Raw genomic sequence first — 18,055 nt, forward strand, 5'->3', positions numbered from 1 at the left:
TTCTGAATTCCTGACCAAAAAAATGCTGAAAAATCTAAAAACGGGAGGTACTGAAAAAAGCCTTTTGTCTATAGGAAAGTCACGGAAAGGTGACAACATATTATAACATTTAAAAAAAGTCACCAGAATGAAATTTCTATGCACTTGTTCACAAAAAAAATCAGAAATGAGCCCTTCAAATAAAAAGAAAATACACTACTATGCAAGTTAGTGTTTTTTGGTTTTCTGAAAAAGTTTTTCTAGGACTCTCTCGACTTTCTACGAATTTCTTCCACTAAAGACCAAAATATGTTGCTAAGATATTGGTCTTAAGACTACAAAACTTAAATGTTCCAATTCAGAGAGAAAAGAAAAAAGTATTTTGTCAAAAGCCTCCATTTCTTATAGGAAACCCAAAAAGAGATTAAAAATATAATTCCCTGTGTAAGAACCTGTATTTTTTTAAAATTGTCATTTTTGAAATTTTTTACAGATTCTAGTTAACTTTCTACATATTTTTTTGACTAAATATTAAACATTTTAAAGACACAATACTAAAGAATCTTCCGATGTAAAAAATGTGTTTTATAAAAAGAACTGTAGAAGAAAGTTCTTTTGATTTAATTTTTCATACAATAAAAGAAAATATAGAAACCTTTTATAGGAAATTAAAAAACTTTTAATTTTCACAATTAATTCCTGTTATACTTCTATTTGAATTTATTTTTCTTTTACGTATTAAGCATGACAAAGAAACGAAAAAAAATTCAGTTCTCGTAGTTTATATTATATACGCGCTATTTCTTCAAATTCACTTAGCATGAAAGTACGTGAATTACATAAATTAAATAGATTTGTCTAAAAACCTACCTATAAAAAACTTTACAATTCTGATTATCAGGAAACGTTCCTTCACTTTGGCAAATAAAACTCTTGCTAATAATTTGCCTAGAGTTTCTGCTATATGGCTCTAATAAGTAGTCATAGTCGAAAAATCGATAATCTGGAAAAAAAAAAGAAAATTTATTTTAAATATGTTAAGCATTTTCTAAATCACAGTTACAACTACAAAAGATTCTTTAACCCTATAAGCATATTGAACTTTTAAAAGAGTCACAGCAATTAAAATACCGCAGAACTACCAACGACACGCCAAGAACGGCGGGCACTTTACACTGGATTTACTCGGTACCACTTTTAGTTTCGCGACATTTTTTTTTAACGTTGCAAGTAGACACGCCACATCAGATACGTCTATAAATTTTCTTTGTAATGGAGGTGCAATGAGACTTGATATTAGCAAACTTGTTTTTCATCTTGTTGGGAGGTAGTTTTTAATTATTGCTAAAAAAACTCTAATTACCCTAGAACAAAAGCATTATTTGACATATAGCCAAAAGATTGTATGACGATTTACTCTTTGTTTGTTATATCTCTAGACATAACAGTTTTTTTATGGAGATATAAAACTTTAATATTACAGGACAAGTGGGATTTAAAAACGAAATTCTCCGTGATTTAATAACGTAATTTTTCAGAAGGGTTCTTCTGTTTTTTTTTCAGCTAAAAGTGTTTAAAATGCAAACATAATTCCAAGATATTGAGTTTTTTGGAGTTTTAGTCTAAAACTAACTGAAAAATCTGAAAATGAGATGTATTAAAATAGCCTTACCTTAAAAGCCTCTATTTCTCTTTGAAAAGGACAGGAAAAGAACTAATTTACATAAGATACTATTTTTTTTGGAAAAGTTTGAAAAATGTGCAAACATGATTTTCGAGAGTCGATTCTCCACACATTTTTTTGGCTAAAATAAGAAGTGCTTAAAGTTCAAAAAAAATCTTTTTTGAATTTATCACCAAAGCTGCCCGAAAAATCTGATAATAAAGAGTTAGTGAAAAGCCGCCATTTCTCAAAGGAAAGCCAGAAAAAGATAGGAAAACCTGTTGTGTTTAAATAAATTGTATTGTTTAAATAAATTGGAAAATTTGTAAGAATCCATTAGAATCGAAATTAAGAAGAATTAAAATATCTAAAGTTATTTGTGTATTTCTTTTTATTTTGTAAAATTTAAAAATAAAATCCAGAATCGCTGAATTTTGTTTGTCTTAATCAAAAAGAAGTCTTTAACTCCAATCCCAAGGTAGTAAAACAAAGCCTCCATGTGAATGAATGAATACAAAAAATGACTAAATTAATGTTTTTTTTTTTAATTTCTAGCTAAAACTAGCTGAAAAGTCAGAGGTGGTAATTAAGCCTCCTTTTTTTTTAGAAAATCCATATAAAGTAGGTAGAAATCCCATCATATAAAAACCTATGTTTTGGCAAATTTCGAATTTAGCAGAATCGAAATTAAAAAAGGAGCCCTTAAAATGTCCAAGTTATTTGTAACAAGGGTAATGCCCAAAAAGCCAATGAACTCAAAAGGTTACCGATGAATTATTATTATTGAATCTTAATTGTAGCAGCATAAATTAAAAAATTCTTGAGTTGGATGTTCTACTGATTGAGGTCAATCTAAATATTTTTTGTCTCTTAACACTGGCTAAACAATGATGACATAAAGAAAGCACACTTGCAAGTTGGTCTGCCACTCTGGAAGAACTGAGTCTCGAGGTGGAGGCACAGCTATATATGTCAAAAGCCTAGAATGTTTTCACAGACGTAGATTTATTTATCACAGAAATCGCAGAACTTCTAAATAAGATTTATTGCACTAGGAAAGGTTTAATTATTAATTAAGATTCTAATGTAAATTTCTCCAATGAAAGTCATCTTACACTTTCAGCTTTACAGCTATTTTTGGGTTATGGTCTCATATAAATGAGGTGATTAGAGTGAGCTCCACTTCTAGAATATGCATTGATCACATTTTTAGTACCCTAAGAGATGTTCTATACCATGAAATGGGGTGAATAGAAACTGCTGGGAGAATAGCAACAAAAACGGGAAACTTCTTTAAAAAAAAAATCAACATCGGAATTAAACCTCCCAACGCTTCAAATTTGTTCTCAAACGGTCAACAGATGTCGCCATAACTACTTTAACAGGCCAAAGATGTTTTATGTTGGCAGCCCTGATTGCAGTACCAATCACCCGTCGGAGTGAACACATGTGCTTTTTTCATTACTAGCAAAACTTTATTCACAGTGGTTAGCTAAAAACAGGTAAGACATTGAGTTTTTGGTTAAAGTAACTGTAAGGTATCTGGTTTATATTGCCTATTTCAGAAATTGCTTGTCTTGCTTATTTTTTTTGCTATGATGTAATATAATACATAACTTTTAAGTAATTTCGGATTGGATAGAAACAGCGTTTCTATTCACCCAATAATTGTTTTTTCTTTTGCAGGAAAATGCCTCGCGTTTATAAACCAGACCCTCGAGGTAAAACATATAAGAAAATTGATGAAAAAACTCTAAAAATAGCCCTTGCTTCAATTGACAACGGGATGAGTTAGAGTGGCTCACGAAACATACAACATTCATTATTCTGTGCTTTATCAGCACCACAAAAACCGAAATCTAAAGCGTCATGGAGGACAAACAGCCCTAACCAAACAAGAAGAAGATATTTTAGTCCATCAACTAATAATTTGTTTCGATTGGGGGTATCCACTTGACCATTTGGACGTCAGGATGATGATAAAAAATTACCTAGACAGTAGAGGTAAAACAATAACGAGATTTAAATATAATATCCCTGGCAGAGACTTTGTCTATTCTTTTCTAAAACGTCACAAAAATGAATTAAGATCTAGAATCTGCCAAAACATCAAGCGTTCAAGAGCTGCTGTTTCTCCCAATACTATCAATGCTTATTTTTGACAATTTTGATCAAGTCTTGGAACGCCTTCCGCAGCAAAATCTTGACGAGAAAAATGATGAGAATCAGAACATTGAAAAAGGACTTAATAACTCTTTGGTAAACCTTCTAAGAACAATGATATATGGCGATGGTCGAAATGTGAAGAGTCGACGTCGCAAAATTTAAGTTCCTGCTGGCAAAAGCGTTACAAGTGCAAATTTTGAAAGCATGTTGGTTCAAGACAGTCAAGAGGATAATGATTTGGAAAGACGTATGGAAACCTTAAGATTCAGACCCGGAAATGAATTTGCCCCTTAGTAATATCATGCCAATAATTCATCAGCATCAGTCTGCTTAATTAGGGTAAATCGTTCCGATGTGTTTCTCCTAATTCGCTTGATTTAATATATAAAGAAACTTGGCTTCTGGTGTGTTTTCCAACAAAATATCGAAATAAACAAAGAAATAAATATTTTATCGGACAAGTCATTAATATTACAGAAAATGACATTGAAGCTACTTTCTTAACAAGTCGCCCGACTAAACACTCGTCAGGATATATTTATGGATTTCCAGAAGTTCCGTATGTTTCCACCTTTCATTTTAGCCAGGTTGTTGGAGAGGTTTTCGCAATTCATGACGACATAGAAACATCTACGTCAAGAAGAGACGTTTTAAAATTTAATTTGCATCAAAGTTGTTTAATTTAAATAATATGTTTAAACTTGTTACATTTCTATAGAAATAAATGTTTTTTTTTTTGTAAAATTGGTGTTTTTGTCATTTTTTTTTGTGTATTTATATTTTTTTATCAATTTAAATTTTTTTTCAGGTGTTCCTATTCGCCCCATATTAAGGGTGAATAGAAAAAGAGCGTTTTTTTGTGGACAAACCTCTATTTAAAAAAAATCTATTATGCGCTTTTTGATCTACAAGTCGAGACCTGTAGATTCCTTATTTTTTGTTGTCAAAAAGGTGACTACCATTTTAGCAACAGAGTAGGAAAGGTCCGAAACTGTTTCTATTCACCCCATTTTACGGTAGTGTCAAATATATATTACTGATATCTCAGATCACTATGGTCAGGTTCCATGTAGTAGAAGCTCCGAACAAGGTCAAGTACATAAACAAACGTTTTTTTCTAATACAAAAATTATGAAATTTATTAACTATATAAAAGAAGAGAATTAGCAGGAGGCCTACAATGCAAAAAAGGCAAATAAAACATATACAAATTATATCACTATTTTTATATACTACTTTTATCTATCGTTTGCTCTGTCTTTATTAAAAATCAAAATTGACAAGACATCATGGATAACCCTTAAAAGAGATAACCCATAAAGGATCTTTATATTCGGTATAAAAACTCCTGAGAGGTTTTTAGGCATTACAGGAATTATAGAGAAGCCTACTGATTTTTTTTTCTGATTACCGTATTAGTATGTTAGTATGTATGTAAATATGATTTCTAATTCTAAAAATGATAATAATTAAGATCAAATAAACCAGTAATAGTGGGGTATACTCGGATATATGTTTATTACTACGAATTACTACGGATATAAAAATTAACAATAAAAAAATTAGATCCTAAGACTATTACTGAGTTATTCAATCACAAGTTTAACATTCCAGTACAGGATTTTCAAAAAGATGTAACTGACATACAAAATAACGAACACTTTCCCACACTATTTCTAACTCCTAAGATTTATAGGTTGTTGAATTTTCAAAATAAATTCTCAGCGAGTCTTGATAAAATACCAATTATTATATTTAAGTATGTTGCCGTTAACAAATATTATAAATCAATGTTTTACTATGGGAATTTTTCACTGGTTACTTAAAACTGCCAAAGTGATTCCATTATATAAGAATGGAGACAGGCTTCCTATTATTATTATTAGCTTTAATTTAAAAGGTCTTCAATTTTAACTTTTCAGTACAATCATGATTTTTATTTTGAGGGCATGCCAGTTGTTACCAGGGGCAGAGACCGTCATAACATACCCACTCATTCATCCAATAATTTTGTTTACACACATTTAAAAAAAAAAAAAATTCAGTTATACAATATATCAGTCTATGTATATCAAATGCATGTATATCAACGCATATAATAATGTTAATTTAACTTATTGGTGTTCGATTTTGGATTAAAAACAAAAAGTAGAAATAGATATATCTTATTCTAAGCGCAAAAATAACATCTTTAAAGCAAAAATAATTGGAATTTCACAATTCAAGAAAGAAGTTCATGCGCTTTTATTAGAAAATTATATTTCTATATATAGTATTTTAATTAGTTATTTGCATTATACCTAATTATTAATAATTTCAATCTCGTAATATGTTTTAGTATAGAATGATCCTGATTACATTTAAAACGCGTGTCTAACAAAACAGATTAAGTTTTGTTTATATTTTGGAAAACTATTGGCGATTGTATCTCTAATATTATTTTTTACTTTTATTTATTAATAACTGACCAAAACGGCTGGATATAAAAATATCATGAACTTTTATTGACATAAAAATCTGCGATTTTTAAAAATTTTTGACCAAAATAAAGTAACCAAAGCTTTTGTTTAGTTTTCCTGGAAAAACTGCTTTTGCGAAATAAGAAATAATTTCCACTCACTAGAAGTAACAGAAAACTATAATATAATATACATATATTTGTCCACTAGTGCTAGTATAGTATCTAAAATAAAGAGATGATTCATTGACGGATATCTATTACATTTATGGTATGCAGAGGATTTAGATTGTTTATGGTATAAGCATGATTAGTGCTGTATATTATGCTTTCTTAAAAACCAAAATGGTTCATTTTAATTGATAACTGAAAATCCCTTTCTAGTAACAATTTTTCTTTCGTTGAAGAACAATACTCTTCAAGGCTAATTAACAAAAAATTCTATTTTCTCCATTTGACATTTAAAAACGATATTAGGCAGCTCTTTGACTAAGAGTCTTTCAAATAATTGTATTCCATTAAGTAAAAATTGTGCAACAACATTCTTGTTAAATAAAGTACAATTTTTAGAAAATATCAAAAATAAAAAGAAAGACGAGAGAAAAAGAGAGAAGCCCAAGATCATGGATTAAAATTTCGCATAATATGCTCCCCACTTCATTATATTCAAAAATGAGATTCACACTACTCCACATACTATTCATATGTTATACACAACTGCCTTTTGTAATGTATTCTAGAACTACTAGTAGATAAAAGATTCATTTCAATTAATAAAATATATTTACGACCAATTAGTTATTACCAACTAATTGCTGACAAGAATCTGCATTAAAATTAATTTTACCCCTATAAATAAATAAATTAAATAAGATTTTTCATGCTGGCGGTGTTTACTTATTCAGAATAATCGGCATTTGCATCTCGAATAGGGCGAGAGTCGTAAATATGGCAGAAGCAGTCATAAATCTGTCGGAAGATGCACTTGTTGGTTTATCGTTTTTTTTTTGCACCTGCATTTATTTCATCCCGAGAATAAATAGAGACAAGAAATTTATGAACGGTTTTTAGGAGTGAAAAACAGTGTGTTTTAATATAATTTGAATGGTGATTGACCTAATTATTTACAGAATTACAATTTTTAGTCAATCTCTTCAGTTCAGTTTTATTAACGAAAATTTCCTCGTTCCTAAACAGTATTTTTAGATTATTAGAAATCATAGAATTCTACCAAAAGCACATAGAATTTCAGTTAGAGTAACCTAATGATTTGTTAAAGGTAGCTTATAATTAGAAGAAAAATCAATTTGCATAGTATTAAATGTGGACGACGTTACAACTTTCTGAAACATAGGTAAGGTGAAACATAGGAGCCTTATCCTTTTTGAGGTAAGATATTTATTCTAGGCACACATACTAACATAAAAAATATTTTATTCAAAATCTTCTCTCTTCTTGTCTTGAGAAGGAAGAAAATCTCAGTCCAAAAATTTTTTAGGTTTGTTTATCTTCTCCGAATTCATTTAAAGACTAATGCAAAAGATGGAGCTTCGCAACAGAAACTATTGATCAAAAATAAAAATTAATTTAAAGTCATTATTGTTAAATAGATAATAGATTGTACGTGATGTAATAATATGTATAGATAGATGGACGATGATAGATATTAAAAGAAACATTAAATTATATAGCGTTAACTATAGAGAGCCCCAATACTTGATAATAGAGTGTGGTACCTCTTGAGCCGCATTAAAGAGGATTCCAGAAGTGATCCTTCTGGGCATACTTATTTTTGGGAATGGTATTTAGGTTGTATTTGAAGTGACTTAGGAAACATTTGTATAGATATTTGATTGGATATGTATACAATCTTCATATCTTTAAAGCCAACTATAGTAAACCTAATATGAAAGAACTAAAAGCACCTGAAGACCGATGGCCCGATGCGATAATGACAGATGATGGTACCAAGCAATAATCATGCAGGGCATCTTCAGGGCACAAATCTAGAAAAATCTGAAAAATATAGAAATACTTAAATAACACAAAAAAAGCTCTACAATGCTCAGGGCTACTGAATGAACCCCGTTCTCAGCCTGCGTGAGGAGCCAAAATAATCCCAAGTGAACCCATTAAAAAACATAACAAAGTTTTTGACTCACGACTAATGACAAGAAAAATCAACTATGATAGTGTTTTGAAAAGAATCTATTAACCATCTGAAAATAAATAGGATACCTTCCCATCTAACTTGCTGGAAGGCAATGTATCAAACTGTCATGATTATTGATGATAAAGGGATGATTTTCTTTAAGGAATGGCTAATTGCATGCAAATGCGTACCTTATTAAAGCTAACAAGTTGTTCTGAAAAAAATCATTTTATGGTGAAAAGTCACGAATCGCCATAAAATTTGAATTCCCAGCTGGTTTGTTTTTACTCGGTGTTTTCTCAGTCGGTATGAATTACAAAGTCGTTCTAAGAAAACAAGAAAACACACAAGGCAAGGATGCGAAGATGACACAGACAGTTTATGTGACTACGTACTTTTATCGGACGGTATCCTGGAGAATTTAGTACAATTGCTACGAATGTCACATATTTTTATACGAGATGTTGAAGCATTGTTACTTAGCTCACATAGACAAAATATTTTACATAAATCTGTAGGTATTACTATTGTCTAATTGTAAAATAAGCAATTACCTTGATGTTTCCAAAAAAAGAAAAGAAAAACTTAAAAAAATCAATTTGTTTTAGAACTTTATTATTGCAGTTACCTTGGCAAGGCTGTTATAATAATGATTTTAAATCGTCGTCATGCAGAACATTTATTAATTGAGAGGAGCATCTCGAATTTATGGAATAAATGCCGGTTTTCATTTTGACTTATCATAATATTCTAAACTTAATGATCCTAACGAACGCCAACAAGTTTTCAACCAGTTCTTCTCCGCTTGGATTCAATTACGCATGTTTTGATTTATAATGAGTCAACGCGGTGATAGATTTAGATCTTTTACGTCATGTCCCTTCGTAGATAGAGATTGATATGTTTGCTAATTATGGTATAATTGGCTTAAGAGTTACGTAGTGTTTATATTGAAGCAACGCAAAGATATTTTTAGATCTTCGTTTGTGTGAATAAACGAACAAGTTGACTTTTATGGAAAGGTATCTTAAAGGGAAACCATATATGGCGAGTCAAGGACAATGTTAGGACTATTACTTGTATGCGAATTAATGACATAAGATAAAAGAAAATCAAAACATAAGTTTAGGAAGCAAAAACTGGTTAACTAGATAAGGCAATATCATAGCTAAACTATATACGAAAATTTAATAGTATTTTCTTCAAATTTTTGAAGCAAGTCTCATATAGGTTTTTAAACTGTTAATATGATTTTCATACAGATATAAGTTCTAGATGTGACTTCGAGTGTCAATTTAAGCAAGCCATTTTCAGTCTTATGAACTTTCAAAGGTCAGGTCGTTGTCGTCGAGTTATGACAGATGTTTCGTAGGCGTAACTCTATATTTTTGAGCTCACTTAATTCACTTAATTTCTAAGTACGAGATCTGCTTATTTTACATGACGACGAAGTACTCTCAGTTGTTTGGGCTCGGCTCAGATGGACACTAAACCTAGATCTGAATAATCTGAGAATCGAGGATCTATCCCAAAATTCATCTTAATGTATTTGCTAAGGTCAGATTACTAGTTATAAGAAGCAATATTGATAAGATACACAAGTTTTAATCCAAAATTTACAAAGAATATTAAAAAAAAAAGAGTATATTAAACTCTTGATTATACAATTAATGATAATTCTTCTTCTGTTTCTTCTTCTCCTGCCCTATCCGTTAGGAATCTTGGCGATCATCATAACTATTCAAACTTTATTGACAGCACATCTAACCAGCTTAGTGGAGGTAGCACTATACCATTTCTGGAAATTTGCCAACCAGGAAATTCTACGCGGGCCTCTCTTTCCTTTTACTTTACCCTGTATGATGTTCTGTAGGAGACGATATTTATTTTAATTTCTCATTACGTGTCCTAAGTATTTAAGTTCTCGTGTGTTAATTGTGAGTAAAAGTTGCGGTTGACACATTCTGCTTAGTACTTCATTATTTGTTATTTTAGTCCAAGGTATCTTCAGGATGCTGCTGTAAAATCACATCTCGAAGGCCTCAATTCGTTTCTCTATGGGCTTAGAAACTGTCCAACTCTCTACTCCGCATAGGAGTATCGGGTAGATGTAGCAATTTACTATTCGTTTTTTTCAACTCCAAACTGAGATCTCCGTTGGTGAGCATGGTTTTCATTGTAATGAAAGTCCTTCGTACATTCTCTATGCAAAATTTCTCCACAGAATGATCCCAAGTTTCAGATAGGGTGGTTCCTAAATAACTGAATTTGTCAACCCTTTCGACGACCTCATTATTGACGATCAGTTCTATATATGGTGTTGGAGTTTTGCTAATTACCATGTACTTTGTCTTTTTGGCATTGAGTTCTAGACAATATTCTCTACTGGTAATATGAAGAGAACTTAGTAGGTCTTGCAGGTTTTGCCAAGCTGTCGGCTATCAAGACTGTGTCGTCGGCGTATCAAATGTTGTTTACATTTTCTCCATAATTCTTAGAAGATGATTTAGAGACCAATGAAGAAGTAAGCAAGATAATATGATATTGCTTCCTTTTCAATTAATAGTTTCAAATCATGGTCATAAGTTTGATGAGAAATAAAGGAGATAAGGCTTGAAAAACTGCTTAAACTACATTTGTTTTAGTTTTTATCTTCAGCCCTGAGTACCTTCACCTCTAAACTACTTCATTACATTCACTAAAAATAGTAGTACCTTCACTACTTTTGCTTAGCCAAAATTTCCTTTTAATATTTTACTAGGTCCTGTTGGAATTAATGACATAGTCTTATTAGGCTTGGTTTGCTTAGTTTCTATACAGCTTCTATGATTTAACAGAAATAGTAATGTGTAAATCATTCATTGAAATCTTCAGAGATTTATAACTGAGATAAATGCATTTCTGATGTGCTTAACAATTACTCAATTTTCAAATTGGTTTCAATGACTTGCTAATATTGGATGATCAAGAAAAATTATTAATTAAAAAACGAGTGGAACAAGATCTCAAGGAGTCTTAAATTGACAAAAGTTTAAACACAAATATACAACAAAGAAGTGAGTCATGAAAGAAGATTTAAAGAAAGAAACTGATTACCGATAAAAATATCAAAAATCGAGTAAAATTTCAACGTTTTAAATTGAGGAATTGCCATAAAAAGAAAATCGAAAAAAACAAGAACAAAGTTATGCTTTCTTTTGAAGCAGTACTGCTGGAACATCAAGTTTTAGAAAAGTCATTGCGAAGTTTAAATCTTTAAAATTTATTGATACATTTGCTTGATACTCTTGCCTAAACTAGTTTACTAAAACAAAGAAGCTAGACATCAATGTCTTTAACAACTTAAAGAAACCAGAAAATTTCGTAAGATGCAGAAGCTGGAAGGGTTCTACCAAAATATTACTATGCATTAATGTAAAGTAAGAAAAAATATAAAGTGAGTATAAGTAATCGAAAACGCTTTGGCATATTATGAAGAATAAATTTAAAAAATAAGAGTTAGCATGGAACATAAATAAGAATAAAGTGAATATAGTTTTTAATAAAATGTAAGTACTTTTGTCCCAAGTAATAAATTCCTTGACAGAATCTTCTTGGACAAAAAAAACATATGAAGTCTTATATCTTTCTCGTGTAAATGTTGTTGTGGTGGCCTCAGTTCCCATCGTAAACGCCTGGTAACTATCATTTCTTATTTAGTAGTATTTACTTCTAAAGAGCCGAACTCTTTAAGAGCCAAGCTATGATCATAAAAAATCATAATTGCTACCCATATTCATTAAAGATTTATGTTATTACTTTTCAAGGTCGTAAGCCTCATTACGGACCGATTTTATCTAACTTTTTAAAAATTTTCAAAATAGAAAAGCGGTTATGGATGCTCTCAGTCGGTATCCAAAGCTATAAATTTCATTCCGATGAAATCGTTATCCTTGAAGCAGTAGAGAGTATTTTTGCAGAGATAAAATATATGGTCGAGGCGGCAGAAACGTGTCACAAATTACACGAACAAAATAGCAGGGTAAACTATCTGAGGTATTTTGCTTGGTAAATATATGCACTGCTGTATACATGCTGTTTCAGGCCGTGTTCCTATTAGTTCTTTTAATGAACAAATTGCATAGAGATATGCCATAGCAAATTCTTGGCCGATTCCTTCTTGTACTGTATGTTGTAAGCCAAAGCGATAAATCAACAAAAAAAATCTAAAGATCTGTTACCAAGTCCAAAGGAGTAAATAATGTGTTTGCAATGCAAATTTCTTCATAGGCAACAAAAAAATGTTTAGTTGGAAGAAAATATTGGAAATAAATTCATGCATCAATTTTTAATTTATAAATAATTCATAAATTACTATATTCATTTTCAATGTCAATTAGTGAAAAGATCAATTCAAAAGAACAATTAGAAGATAACTGATAGGAAGATGTATCTCTACCAGACGTAACTCTTCCCATTTGAAAACATAACGGTGAATAAGGGGTTGAAGGTATAGTCATTAAATTTATGTGTAAATATGTCCCTCTGAACACGAAACTATACCGATTCGAAGATTTTTAAAAAAAATCACATTTAAAGCTTTAACCTTGCTACTGTTTTCGATGACTCTGTATATTAAAAAAAAACGCCAATACCAATTATTTCACAGTTACTAGAGCAGCATTTAGTACTCACTGATTTTTTTTTGGTTAATTTTTATTTTTGATATTTTACGATTTTGTGGTTTGTTTACAAAATAGTAAGATTTGGCGTTAAATGATAATGCCATATTTATCGAAAAAATAAATACTTAAATTTTGCTACGTATTTTGACCTTGTGCAGACTGATCCATTGAGATCCAGTTGCTGCAATCTCTTTTATATTGTGTCCAGCGTGTGGATGGTTTGCTTCTTCTAAAAGCTTTGGATCTTCCTAGCCATATATAATCTTTTTCTATAATGTTTTTCATCCATTTACCATCTCACATTCTGGCCATGTGGCCTGCCCAGTTCCATTTCAGATATAGAATAGTCTTAACGGCGTTTCCTTAAGACTATTCGAAACATGAGTACCAGACGCGGTTAAGACTAGTATCGACTTTTTACTAAACCATAGAATACTCTTGGATATTTTGTGCCTCATCAAGCAACGTAATCAAGCAACGTAATCAATTTTTAAAAAATACTAGTGATTAACAAACAGCATGGTATATTTTTTGTTAGTGACATTTCTTCACTTGCTTCATTTGAGCTTAGCAAAGCATTAAAGTAAACAAATTTAAGATATTTTGCGCTACTCAAGTGATAATATCAACTTTTTCGCTAGTAACTAGTGAAAAATTCAGTACACTCTAATTTCTCCTTTGAGACACTTCATGATGTTGCCATTACCGAAGTTAATAGTATATGAACGAAACATATATTTTTAAAAAATCAAGCGACAAAGTCAATTTTACGAAGTCACTAGTGTTTTTCATTATAGTGCACAATGTTTGATAATAATATATGAATAAAAACGATTATACAAAACGGACTTACCATTATTATTCGCTAAAACACAGGAAAACCACCCCACTACAAGGAGCATCAATGTCGCTCCCGTCTTCATTTTGCTTCGTACCACGTCCTTTCAACACATCGGAATCTTCTGCAAACAAAATAAATTGTTATTATAAAGCTACTTGCTAGTGTAAAGTAAAAAAATTACTACAAAAGCATCATCGTTAGAAATGCCGTCATTTTAAGTGCATCGAAAGAATACATTGCTTCTTTTTCAATTATATATTGTTTATTACATAAATTAGGGATAAACAGCCTTGAAGATGAGGAACTGCATTTTCTTGTTCGAGGAAGTAAATATTGCTAAATGTTTTTTTTTAGTATATTTTATTACCAAGTAATAAGACATTAAAGAAATAAATGTAGCCCAGTGAACTTGATGTAAAATAAATTATTATAGTTTCTGGGACACATCCAAACAACATTTTTATCTGGGTCAATTTTATGCTGATCCCCAATTCTAACGGTAATATCCGATTTAGATATGATAAAAATTTAAATTTAATGTGAGTTTTATGTAAATTTTGCTAAATAATTTTGTTGTACGTCGACTTTTTGTTATCTAGTAGATCTGTTGTGCGAATATTTTTGTGAACTTTATATTTAGACTATAACGGGGATTTTTTTTACATTTTAGAAATGCACGATGCCTGAAAGTTGAAACAATTAAGACCAAAATAAATTTGTGATTGGAGCTATTAAATTAACCGAGTGACAAAATAAAAGCTGTTTTCTTAAAACTTATGTATATTCTGGCTTATACGTTTAATTAAACGCTTTTATAATTAATAAACTAAGTATTTAATAATAATTAAATTAACATTATGGGTAAAAGAGGCAACAGTTCTTTTTACCGATGCATTTTAACTTCAGATCAATCACAACTAAGGATCGGTGAAAAGAACTGTAAAATAAAAATATAATTAGATTTCGATGTTTAGCGTTTAATTTTTTTAACACTTTGAAAACTCTTAATTAAGGCCCAGTGAACATAAAGTCTGACTTTAGCAAGGTCCAGAGGCAAGTAAAAACTTTATAAATTATAATATTTCTACTAATCCTACAAACAACATTTTTTTAGTTAAATTAATTCAATTTAAGTCCAAAACCGTTAGGCATAACTTAAATGGATGCGATCTACCTTTTATTAAATATACATTTATATCTATTTATTTAAAAAAAGATGGAATGGAGTAAACCTTAATAGGTAAGACTTAAAAATTTACTTTATAATATTGATAGTAGGTTTAAAAAAAACATCTGGAGAACATTTTATGAAGTTTTTGTTAAAAAATATCGATAAGTTGAAATTTAATAATAACACTTTTCTCTCTATGAAAGAAAATTTGATTAAGTATGTGAAAGGTAAAACAAAAAAAAAAGTGAACAGTGATTTGCCCTTGTGACACAATATAGTCGACAGTATGTCCATTTTTAGGTTATGAACACTAAAGAAAACACTATGGACAAACAAAATTATTATATGAAAGCATTCAATATCAGTATACTAAATAAACTGTACTTCAAGTACAGCACAGCAGTGCTGGGTTTACTTAGACTTTTTAATAAGCTAAGTAGTTCGAAAATTAGAAAGCACTTTTTCTAAAAATCTGAAAAATCTCAACCTGTACATCTTAGGCAAATCTATGCTCATAAATTATTTTTAATTTATTATAATAATAAATAAAATCCCAGACTGACCCTATCAGATAAACAAGAATAATTCTGTACATCCATTAATCTGAAACAATACCGTATGTTCGCGTAAGGGAGCGGTCAGGTCTTCGCATATAATTGGTCCAGTTGTCGCTCAAAAATCCGCCTTTATTTAAATAAATTTTTAGCGAATAGCGGTTTGCGAATGTCAACAAATAGGGGTCAGGGACGGATTGTAGATGCAGTAATTTGATATGCGGAACAGGTATATTAGGTTAACTACCTGATTTGTAGGTGGATTTATTTAAAAGGGTTTTTCCGCTTATGATAATTTCATGTCGACGATATGGTCGCTAAGATTGAATTATTAAAACATCGACTACTCGGTTTATGTTTACTAGGTCTTCATTAAGGTATCTAGTTAGAATGGTTTGTGAATATTCTAGGTAAATACTCCTTGTAAAAGACTATTCCAGATATCACCATGGACCAATTAAAGTTCAAGGAATATTTTTAGCCGAATATTTTGAACAGAATTTTACCTATGATCTTAGAATAACTTTTTATAATTTATAAATAGTTAAATATTTAAGTAATAATTTTTTAAAATATAATCAAAATATTTGTGTAAAATATGATACTTTGCCCTTGTTGGTCAGCTAATATGACCAAAAGGAATAAAATGATTCAATCAATAAGTATGATCGAGTTAAAACTTTCTTATTATTATTTGAAATGAATATTAATTTTTTTCAATTGTCAACGCTTGTGAAAATTAGATATTCTAGAACATTATATTTTATATTTAAAATTTTGGAAAAGAATAATTTTTTTTTTGAAAGGATATTCCAGCATGGACCAAATAAAAATCTTCAAGGGATATTTTTACCGAATATTCTTAGAATAATAAATTTTAAATCTTGTTTCAAGAAAAAAAAATTTTCAGGAACATTCCGAACATAATCTCAATTATTATCCTAAGATAACTTTTCGCATTATTTTCCGTATATGTATAAAAATTAACATAACACCAATACAAAAAAATTATTATAAATTCTTTTAAATGTTCTCTGGATATTAAAATAAACTATTGTCAGAATGTTATAGAGAAAATTAATGTTCGAATTACCGTCCCGAATATTCTACGAACTAAAACGTACTTGGGTCACATTTCTAATTCCTTTTAAATTTAAATTTTATAAAGTATACAATATATTTCTGTCTGTAAATTCTTCTTTCGCTTCTTTATCTAATCTCTTTTTAGTAGTATAAGTTTCTTTTTTATCAAAATTATATCAATAATAAAAAGTGCCAAAAGTATGCCATTCAAATTATATTAAATATTTTTTTTGACAGAAGCTGCTATACATTAGCTAAACTATCATTAACACTCTCTATAAATAAAAATCGCTTTTCTTTAAATAAATCAAAATTAAAGATTATAATCTCCTTTAGAGGATATCACACTCATAAGCAATCAATGACCTAAAAACTGCATCGTTGAACTTGACTTGTACTAAAAAACAACCTGGAAAAACCCAAGCAAATGCGTATGCGACCTAAAATGTGATAATGACCGCCGCATACAAAGTGCCCACAACATTCGTACTTTTATTTATTTTTTTTAACCCGCCTTGCCGATATCTGAGATCTCTTGCCTCGTTAGAACGGTAACTGAACGCGGTATAATACGTCCCCAATTGTTTAAGAATTTAGTGCCTTAAATTGCTGTAATTAAGAGAAATCCCTTTAATTAAGGGTCGATTAAAATAAATGATCAATTTCACTCTCTGACACTTTAGCTGTTAACATAAGACTTGACCTCGTGATATACATTAACGGTACCCCGAAAAAACCTGTCCCATTGATTTTTGCCAATCATGGCCATCAGTAATGGAAAACCTGAATCTGTTAATATAACTGTTACAATGCGAGGAATTTTTTTTATGCATTTCCTTGTTTGGATAGCGGATTTGGGTTGCAGCTCATTTGTGGTCTGGTATGAGGACATCAGATAATAATAAACTTTCTTTAAGGTTAAGGACAATGATCGTTATTTTGATTCGTTGTTTTCGAATATTAATAATTTATATTGATTTCACTCGCAAAACAGTTTTTCAATTTGGAGATGTTTTAAAATATTAAATTATGTGTGATAATTAAAAATCTTACTTTGCAGTTTTTTCATTTGAACGTATCGTTAACATACATAATTTACAAAAAATATAGTAACTTATTACAATATAGCTTAACTTATTATTAAATTAGTCAATTATAATGATCAACTATAGCAGGAGATATCTCTGAATTGGGAGAATGTTCTTAAAGCATAGTTACTAAAATAAGGTTTTTGATTAAAATTTGTCTTAATGGTTAATAAATCGACTATTAGGATAAAATGGGCTCAGTTAATAAAGCAATTTCTTACCACAAAGCTGCTTTA

General features: G+C 30.2%; 1 protein-coding gene across 1 annotated transcript in view; it reads right to left on the reverse strand.

Annotated features, from left to right (window-relative positions):
* Positions 1–18,055, reverse strand: part of LOC126740364 (hornerin-like) — a 49,351-nt gene that overhangs the window by 11,309 nt on the left and 19,987 nt on the right. Inside the window, exons 2-3 of the mRNA XM_050446343.1 lie at positions 13,936–14,044; positions 850–982 (exon numbers count right to left, since the gene is read on the reverse strand). Of these exons, the coding sequence (XP_050302300.1) occupies positions 850–982; positions 13,936–14,005 (203 nt within the window). The 5' untranslated portion in view covers positions 14,006–14,044. The remainder of the gene's footprint in view (positions 1–849; positions 983–13,935; positions 14,045–18,055) is intronic.

The sequence above is a fragment of the Anthonomus grandis genome, chromosome 9 (genome assembly GCF_022605725.1).
Source record: "Anthonomus grandis grandis chromosome 9, icAntGran1.3, whole genome shotgun sequence".
NCBI classification, from domain to species: Eukaryota; Metazoa; Arthropoda; class Insecta; order Coleoptera; family Curculionidae; genus Anthonomus; species Anthonomus grandis.